The 10358-nt window shown below is 37.3% G+C and overlaps 1 protein-coding gene across 1 annotated transcript in view; it reads left to right on the forward strand.

Moving 5' to 3' along the window:
• The window catches only part of PRMT3 (protein arginine methyltransferase 3), a 128605-nt gene that overhangs the window by 83854 nt on the left and 34393 nt on the right, over positions 1 to 10358 (forward strand). The window contains exons 12-13 of the mRNA XM_006146901.3: positions 3988 to 4175; positions 7091 to 7177. Of these exons, the coding sequence (XP_006146963.1) occupies positions 3988 to 4175; positions 7091 to 7177 (275 nt within the window). The remainder of the gene's footprint in view (positions 1 to 3987; positions 4176 to 7090; positions 7178 to 10358) is intronic.

Below are 10358 nucleotides of genomic sequence, written 5' to 3' on the forward strand. Positions count from 1 at the left end.
AATCACCATGCCACCTGCCTACCTCTGTTTTAATAATTTTAACAGAAGCTTATCATTAGAATCCTTATTTTTATCTTACCGTCATGATAATGAATACCTTTTTTTAAGAATCATTTCATTTTATTTATTAATTTTTTTTCTTTAATTTTGCTACAGAGCACATGCACTTACCAGAGAGAGAGAAAGAGAGAGAGAAAAAGTGAGAAAGCAAGCCACCAGGTTGGGGACTTGAACCACAGTCAGCCATGTGGAAGTCCAGTGCCCCAACCACCATGCCACCTGCTGGCCTCATGAGTATCTTTTTAAAGAATCTCCAAGAGAGAAGACACTTTCATGGCTACTGAGAACTAGTGATTTCAGGGGAATAGGAAAAATGAAGATTTTCCACAGATAATTCAGCCTCCAGCCCACAAACTCGCATGGTAGGCAGACTTTCAAGCCTCCTGTCTCTGTCTCTGTCCTTGTCTCTCTCTACCTCTGTCCCTGTCTTCTCATTTTTTTGTAATTTTTCCTTTAATTTTTTTTTTAAGATAAAGGAGTTTCTTAGCTTTCAGTGCCTCATTTCCCTTTATCTTGTTAATAATCCCCTCTCTCAGCCCAGGAGAGGCAAGGGAGCAGGCCTCAGAAGACACCTTTATGGCTACTGAGAACTAGTGCAAGCACGCCACATGTTTTTCTAAGTTTTGCTTTTTTTTTTTTTTTGAGAGGTTTTTCGCTATAGGGCGCGTGCGCTCGCCAGACAGACAGAGACACAGAGACAGAAAGCGAGAAATCACCCCCCAGGGGGGATGGTCACGCCGCAATCCCTTCTCCTCCATTCTCCTCTCAGGATCTTGGGCACGCACGCACACGCGCACGGCGTGAGATTTAAGCCACCGGGTCCGAGACGCGAACCGCGGTCGACTACGTGGGAGTCCAGCGACATAGCCATTACGCTAACTGCTGGTTCCCTAATTTTTGCTTTTTTAAAAAATAATTTTTTTTTTTAGTTTTTTTTCTTTTTTTTCTTGTCTATTTTTCTCTGTTTCTTGGTTGGTTGTGTTGCTGTTGTTTCTCTGTTTCCTTTTCTGCACGCTCCTGGATGCTCAGATTCAACTTCAGGTTTGGGAAGAAACACACTTTCCATCAGATGAATAGAAATCACCGCAGGACCACAAGAATTATGGGAAAGCAAGAAAATACCTCTTCTCCTAGGGAAAAGAATAACTCCTCTTTATCCACAGAGGGTTCAATGGAAATCATGGAAATGTCTGATAAAGAATGTAGAACATTCATAATGGCGAAGCTAACAGAGATGGAAGAGGAGAGAGACAATGAACTGCAGAAGAGAAAGGAAAAAGGAGCTGACAAGTTCCTGGAGGTGAGGAAATTCTTGCAAGATCTAAAAGAGGAATTACACACTTTACAAAAGAATCAAATGGAAGTGTTAGAGATGAAGACTATAATATAGGAAGTTAAAATCTCCCTTGAAAGTATTAAAAGCAGACTAGATCATACAGAAAATAGAATCTCAGATGTAGAAGAGAAAATGGCTGCCCTAGAAAAATCCACCATGAAGACTGAGAAAATTTCCCCAAATTTTGAGAATAATATACGAGAAATACAAGATACCATCAAACATCCAAACATCCGGATAATTGGCATCCCAGAAGGCAAAGAGACTCATAAGGGCATTAATAATCTATTCCATGAAATTCTGCAAGAAAACTTTCCAAACCTAGAGAGGCATTCAAAGATCAGTCCCAAGAAATACAAAGGACCCCAAATAGAATCAACAAATGAAGGTCTTCTCCAAGACACATTATAGCCAGGTTGACCAAAACCACAAAGACAAGATACTAAGATTGGCAAGAGAGAAACAGCAAGTTACCTACAAAGGTGATCCCATCAGGATAACAGCAGACCTCTCATTGGAAACAATGCTAGCAAGAAAAGAATGGGAAAATATATTCAAAGTGTTAAGGGAAAAGCAATTACAACCAAGAATATTGTATCCGGCAAGATTATCCTTCATATAGGAAGAAAAGACAAGAACATTCTCAGATAAACAAAATCTGAAAGAATTTACCAACATCAGACCAGATCTCCAAAAAGTTCTCAAGGGAGTGCTATGTCAGGAAAATTAAATATAGTCACACAGAAATAAGAGTTCAAAAACTAAGAAAATGGCCAACTTAATTGTAGGGACAAGTCTGGAGTTGAATATTATATCCCAGAATTGAATTGGGAAGATCGAACCACAACACAAGATAGATTAAGTACATGAGTCTGAACTAGTGAAATAGCATTCTGTGATTTTTGACTAAAATATCGCTACTTTTCTTCTGGGCTTTGTTGTCCAGTTTTAAGAGTTTTTGTCCTGTCTTGAACTGTCAATAGGTTTATGTACCCACTATTTGAACAGAATACTAACCTGTTTCCAGGCTTTAAGTTTTAAGCAAATTTCCTTATCAATTCAAAACTGCTTTTCTTGAAATTACCAGGTGAACGTGCTATTGGAAGTAGTTAGCTTATTTAAGAAATTGTGTGATCAATAAAAAGTAGGGGGGAAAGGAATGGATTACAACTGTAGATACCAGACCCCAGTTTTAAGAGTTTTTGTCCTGCCTTGAGCTGTCGATAGGTTCACGTACCTAGTATTTGAACAGAATACTAACCTGTTTCTAGGCTTTCAGTGTTAAGCAAATTTCCTTACCAATTCAAAACTGCTTTTCTTGAAATTACCAGCTGAACTTGCTATTGAAAGTAGTTAGTTAGATTATTTAAGAAATTGTGTCATCAATAAAAAGTGGGGGGAAAGGAATGGACTACAACTGTAGACACCAGAGATTCTGTGAGAACAGGGTGGTAAAGGGCAGAGGGTCAGTCATAGAGGTAAATATAAATATATATACATACACACACACACACACACACACACACACACACACACGTGAAACTAGAAATGGAAAATTATTGATGATAACATACATTTAGATTAAGCCACTATGTAGTATATTGTGGATAGGAAACCACTTTTGGTATGCTGTGACGATGATTAGGGGATGAATTTCTAGTTTTTTAATTTAAAAAAATGTTTCAGAAAAAAATGCATATTAGATAACTGAAGTAAGCTATATAGGCACAGCTAGGTACTACTTTATAGTATGTTCATTCTACCCAGTGAGGTTTATGCCTAAAGTCAGACATGTTCATGGATATGTATGTATCAGCTGCGCTTGCTATTGGAAATATTTAGATTTGCTAAATTCATTAGCAAATCAATAAAATGGGGGGAAATAGAAAGCAACCATGGATACCAGGGACAGTGTGGGAGGAGGGTGGGGCACAGCAGAGGGGGAGAGATAGGGAATCAAGGATGGGGAAAAAAAGCAAAATATACAGGAAACAAGAAATGGAAAATTATTTGTTTACAATAATACGTATGTTGATGTGCTTGATTGAGCCAATATACAGTGTATTCTGAATGGGAAATCTCATTTTGTATGCTGTAATGATGTATAGTGAATGAATATAAATAAATAAATTTAAATATAGGGACGAGCAGTTAGCATAATGGCCATGTCGCTGAACTCCCATGTAGTCTACCACAGTTCAAGTCCTGGACCCGGTGGCTTAAAGTCATGCTGGGTGCATGTGAGTGCGTGTCCAAGATCCCGAGAAGAGAATGGAGGAGAAGGGATTGCGACGTCTCTCTGTCTCTCGCTTTCTGTCTCTGTCTTTCTGGCAAGCACACGCACCCTGTAGCAAAAAACCTCTCCAAAAAAAAAAAAAAAGATTTAAATATATTAAAAAAAAATAACAATGAAAAAAAGCTCTAAGATAGAACTTGATTGATTTTCCCTGATCTATACCTTTGTTAACCTACCATTGTTTATAATCCATATTGATGGATTTGGCATTTATATTTAGTCTTTAAAAAGTGATATTCTGTGATAAAGGGAATAACGAACGAGTGCTCCCTTGTTGGAATTTTCCTGGTTGCAGTCTACCCTGACGTGTGCACCATCAGCCTCGTAGCAGCGAGTGACCCGAGCCAACACGCCGACAGAGTTGCTTTCTGGGATGATGTCTACGGATTCAACATGTCCTGCATGAAGAGGGCAGTTCTTCCAGAGGCTGTTGTGGAAGTCCTAGATGCAAAGGCTCTTATTTCAGACCCTTGTGTTGTTAAGGTAAGTGTTTTACTGATTTTATTTATTTTTATAACAGCATTGCCATTTTTCTTAGTTCAGTATCTGAAATTAATATATTGATTTTATATGTGACCCTTCAGACATATACTCTCTTTTTTTATCAGGCTAAAACAACGTGAGTTTATCAATTTACTAGTAGATTATATCATCCTTTTTGAATAATTTCTCTTTATATATTAAGACTTGGTAATTTTTTGCATTTTTTATTATCTATTACTTATACATTTAATCACTATACATCATTTATATTATAAAGAGATTTTACCCAGCATGATCTACACCACACACCAGGCGAGCTGAGGATGCTATACGTGTTATCAACAGGCAACAAACCAGTCTTTCACATCTGACTCTGATTGAGTAATTTATATGCACTGTGGCTTAATTAAAGCAGAAAGTCCTGCTGTTTTGTCATTTCTGCCTCTCCCTGTCCTGGTCTTATTCTAGCTTCTTGTTTATAACCAGATTTTTCATTCATGTCAGGTATTCCACAAAGTTTAACTTTTCACAGTCAGATTCCTTCCTGCCCTTTCAGATTAAAGAATGACAAGTGAATTTGCCATGAAACTAAAGCTCTACTTTGTACAGACTTCTCAGTCAATTATTCTGTGTTTCATTGCCTTATTTCTTCCATGTTAGTCTTTCGGGTTTTTTCATTTTTTATTTTTTAAGAGGTATTTAACTTTATTCATTTGTTTATTTTATTTGACCAGAGAGAGACACAGAGAAAGAGAGAGAGAGAGAGAGAGAGAGAGAGAAAGTGAGAAAGCAAGCTATCAGGTCCAGGACTCAGACCACGGTTGGCACCTTTAACCACCGTGCCACCTGCTGGTCCCCCAGTTTTTTTAAAAAAAAAAATTTTTAAAGAATTATTTTTAGTTAAACTAATTAATTAGTTTATTTATTTATTTATTTAAATTCGACAGAGTGTGTGTGTGAGAGAGAGAGAGGAAGCAAAAGTGAGAAAGCAAGCCGCCAGGTCCAGGATTCAAACCGCTGTTGGCCACATGGGAGTCTAGAACCCTTAACCACCATGCCACCTGCTGGCCCCAATCTTTAGTTTTATTGTTATTTTTTCTGTGTTGAATTTGTACAGACTCCCTATAATTTTGCAGTGAAAAATTCTATTTTCTTGAAAATTTCCGTTTGTTTCAACTAGGCTACTCAGCGTTAGGTTCAGGATATTGTCTCCTTGTTTCAATCACACTATTACATTTGTAATAGCAATACTTGTTCTCTACACACAGTAATTTGCACAAAGTAAATATTTTCTTAAATGAGTAAAGTGTTAAAAATTAGCATAGAATAATAATAATGTGAAGTTTCTCAGTAAAAGTGAGCAGTTAATATTGCATTCAGCTTTTAAGAGGAAAATCAAAAACAGCCAGCCTGATGGTTATGGGACCATTCAGTGCTGTGATACACTGATCCTAGGGATTTATTAGACTCTTTTGCTCAGAGTAGGAGTGTACGCTTAGATCCAGCTCAGCCTTCAGCAGAACAGAAAGAAAAGATTTGGAGGGGTGGGAGAATGCTAATTTCTCTCTCTAGTGATCGCTTTGCTTGACATCAAAAATGTCTACAGATAAATAGTTGAAATGGAAAATTTAATCCTGAAACACGAAAGTGTTTATTCTATTCCATTCTGTTCCTGATAACAAAAATGCCTGAATGGGTCATTTAGAAGAGCAGAGGTTTACTCGCTCACAGATTGCAGGCCCAAGATCCAGAGTCCACACCTGTGGAGGACCTCGTCATTGGCAGTCTCACGGCAATGCCAGGCATCACGTGGGGAGGGCAGAGCGGGTGTCGTGCTGTGCACGTAACCGTCTGTTTCCTTTCCTCCCTTTATAAGCTCACCTGGGTTCAGTCGGGGCTCCACCCTGATGCCTCATCACTGCCCCTTCCAGTACCTTGATCAGATCAAGTCTCCAGTCTATCAGCACCATTGCAGTGTCTCACCACATTTTAGCATCATTTCTGGGGGGACATAGTCAAACCATAGCAATGCTGAAAAAGTAGATATATACCCTTTCTTAAAAATAATTAATTTTTTTGTTTAAGTGACTATAATTCTGTTATCCACTTCTCATATATGTAAAAGGTAACCATGTTTAAATTCAAAAACGTTTTCAAACTATTTTAAATAGAACAGTGCCTCAGATGTGTAGTTGTAGAATTGCCTGCGTTAGGTTATAATCTAGTCATGGCAGTCTTCACAGCAGCCCGCTCTGGTAGACTACCGCAGTGGGAAGCTGATTCCATACACTTGCCAGAGTAAAAGGGAGAAGGATTCGAACCAGGACAGAATGAAAAAAAAAGATATTTGGCTATTTTTGTTCCCTCAGTTGAATCTTCATAGTTTTCGCTGTTTGGATTGTAGTTTTTCCTATTACCGAACAAACTTACCTTCAAGTGCAGTTACATAATTTTAAACAATGTTAAACTATTTTAAAACACTTTTTCCATTTCATTTAGATGTGTTTTCAGGTTGGTGCTTCCTATAAAAGTAGTATTGGCTATTAGTACACATAATTTAAGGCCGATGTGGCAGGTGTACAACAAGTATAAAATAACAACTATTACTTATTTGAAAGTATTTGTTCCGTGTGTCTTAGGCAAACCTTAATTAGCATGTCAAAGCCATGTTGATATATACTATTGTGCACAAGAAAGCTAAGTGAAAAATACTAATTTGACTTAAAAATTAGATAAATGATAGTGCTGGTATACTCCTTAAATCTGAAAGTAATCCCCAAAATGTACATGAATGATGAAAGTTTGTAAAACATTGGTTTATAGAAATCCTTCCTGCATAAAAAGAAGTAATGTTTATCTGGTGGAGGGTTGCTGTTTTCACTAAACTCGTCTCTCTGTTCCTTCTCGACGGCTAGCGTATAGATTGCCATACAACATCTATCGCAGATTTGGAGTTTTCTTCAGATTTTGCCCTGAAAATCACAAAGACATGCATGTGCACGGTAAGCTCGTTCATTCCACTTTCACAGGTTTCACTAGCAGAGCAGCTGATTGGCAGGCTAATGAATTAATTACCAAGGGTGTGATAAATGAAAAGGGCTATTGCCTTTGACAAGGCTATTGTTATTGCCAAGCCAGCGAACACATCTGGTTTCATAGGTGAGTAAACTCCAGAAAAGTTAGTTTAGTTAGCGAAAAAGTATTAGAAATCTCTGTTTACGTAGTGATTTTTCTTTGTAGAATCTTCATTATTTCCTACTACATAATTAACCAAGAGCATTCAACTTTATTTTCAAAGACAAAAGTTTCTATCTTACTCCTCCCAGTAACTCTTAGCACTCAGTTAGAAGGAAGTGAAATAGGTCTATTTGGTAGAATATTTTATGTTCATGTATGAAGAATAATTAAGCCGTTACTATGTTCCTTTCTATAAAGAATCAACCTGGTGTGATAGAAAAGTATGGGCCTTAGAAAAGTTAGGCAGCTTTGGATTCCCATTTGGGTCTTCTACTTGTTTCTTTTTCAGATTACTTATGTAAGCTCAGACTACTCTTAACTGCTTTAAGAAAAATGGGAAGGGGCTGGCAGGTGGTGTAGTGGTTAAGCCAACCATGTTTTGAATCCCAGACCTGGTGACTTGCCTTCTCACTTTCTCTCTCACTCTGTCCCTCTCTGGTCAAATTAAAATAAATAAATAAATAAATAAAGTCAAAATAATTTTTCTTTAGGAAAAACAGAAATAATTCTTTTTATCTTGATGACTAGTTGCATGAATCAATGAGACATAATACATGTGAAAGCACTTAAAATCTAACCACAAATGACCGATTTTTTAAATATATTTTTTCTTTCTTAAATAATTTGTAAGTAATATTTTAAAGATATTTTCTTTTACTAGGAGACTCAGAATGTTAATAAACTGTGGGTCTTGGGACTAGTAGATGGCCTCCCATGTAGTTAGCCACGGTTTGAGTCTTGGACCTGGCGATTTAAACTCATGCTGGGTACATGTGCATGCATGCCCAAGATCCCTAGAAGAGACTGGAGGAGAAGGGATTGTGGTGTGGCCATCCTCCTAGGGGGTGATTTCTCACTTTATTTGTCTCTCCAGCGAGTACACTTACCTATAGCAAAAATCTCTCCTAAAAAAACAAAACAAAACAAAAAAATCTATAGGCCTTTACATAATTAAAATATGAATTACATAGGTGGTGTCAACATGAGTATTTATATTACTTTTAAAAATATTTGTATTATTTTAAAAATTCTGACCACATCTTTAAAAGTTAAAATTTTTATTGAAAATTGTATTTTCAGACACTGTGTAAAAACAACATATAATCATGTTAACACTGATTCTTTTAAATAGTTCACATTGGCATGCAAAAAGTTTATGGCTCTTTTAAAATTGTTTCAGTTCATTTTGATCTAGTAATAAAGTTATATCCAAATGAGTTTACCAAACAATGTGCCTTGATGCTTTGAGGTATTTTTTCATTAATCGAAATTTGTTTTATAATTTTTAGAAGTTAAATAGCTAGAGTCTACAATAGATTTGTGAGTTGGGTACACCCATTACATGCATTTAATTAATAAATAAGAAACAAAATATTATCATCCCATTTATTACCCACTAATTTTCTAATTCTTCTCTTGAGTAGTTGAAATGATTTAGTCAATTAAAATCATAGATTTCCTCAGTGTTTTGGTATTAGTAATCCTTAGGACTTGAAAAAGGACCATCTTGATTAATAAAAACTGATCAAGTATAAGGGTATTCTCAGATGTTATTTTTCATATCATCAGTATTAAATAATGCTTTCAAATCTTTCTTCAGTTACCTTCACATAAATCAAGAGATGTAAAATTCTAGTGAATATGTCAAAACTGTTTTTAGTTGTATTTTTGAACTTTAGATAGATGAGTTTATTGAGTTTAATTGAAATGTTCTTTTCTAGTTCGTTATCAGGGCTCTTATTTCAGATAATAGAATCTGAATCAGCTGTTTTAAACTAAGCAGATTAATAAAAGGAATAAGATAATTCACAGGAATATTGGAAAACATAAAGAAACAGACTATATTCTAAAACAGCTCCTAGAACCATACCTTAGACCTGGCCTGCTATAAAGCTACCTCTGTCATGAAGACAAAGGTGTCTGCACCATTGCCGGCCCTGTTAACCTGACTGCCCTAGGCCCACGTGCCCGGTGTGTCACACACACAGATGGCCCCAGATGGATGAGGCCCTTCCCGACCGTCCTCTTCCCTACCCACCTTCTGCCCCCTCTGACAGTTCCTGTTGGCCAAATTCACCTTCCACATCTTCATTCCACACATCCAAGGGCTGAACTGTGTCAGATGGATCCCTAGCCACTGGTAAATTTTTTTTTTTTGAGAGGTTTTCGCTATAAGGTGCGTGCACTTGCCAGACAGAGAGAGACATAGAGACAGAAAGTGAGAAATCACCCCCCAGGGGGGATGGTCACGCCGCAGTTCCCTTCTCCTCCATTCCCCTCTCAGGATCTTGGGCACGCACGCACACGTGCCTGGTGTGAGTTCTAAGCCACCGGGTCCGGGACGCGAACCGCGGTCGACTATGTGGGAATCCAGCAACATAGCCATTACGCTAACTGCTGGTTCCCGCCAATGGTAAATTTTGTGAAGTGGTTTTAGCTACAGTAGTTTTATGCTACAGAAAGAGGTTCATCACATGTATAAAAAAATCATTTTCTATTTCCTGTTTTTTGCGATAGAGTACAAGAAGCTCTGGGTTAAAAGAAATTGTATGTATCCTTCAGTGATTTTAGTTTTATTCTGTACACTTTTAAGAGTAAGGTGAAAAGAAACAAAACAAAAAAGTCAACAGTGTGTTTAATCCAGATTATAATAGACATTTTGCTATTGAAGAATATTTTAAGTGTCAAATAGGAACGTACTGCATTTATGACTTACAAAGAGTCCCATAAGAAAAATGAATAAGAAACAAACTTACAGGGCAGGCTCCATAGGCGTGGTTAAGTGCTGTGCTTTGGGAGGCAGATCTCCCATAGTTTGAAGCCTGGCTCTGCTAGCTTGAGAGACATACCAAGCCCATATGCATACATGCCCCAAATCCTGATGGATTGGTGGAAAAAGGGCTGTGGCATGACCATACCCCTTTGAGTGTGCTAACTTTTCTCTTT

The sequence above is a fragment of the Tupaia chinensis genome, unplaced genomic scaffold, assembly GCF_000334495.1.
Source record: "Tupaia chinensis unplaced genomic scaffold, TupChi_1.0 Scaffold000196_1, whole genome shotgun sequence".
NCBI classification, from domain to species: domain Eukaryota; kingdom Metazoa; phylum Chordata; class Mammalia; order Scandentia; family Tupaiidae; genus Tupaia; species Tupaia belangeri.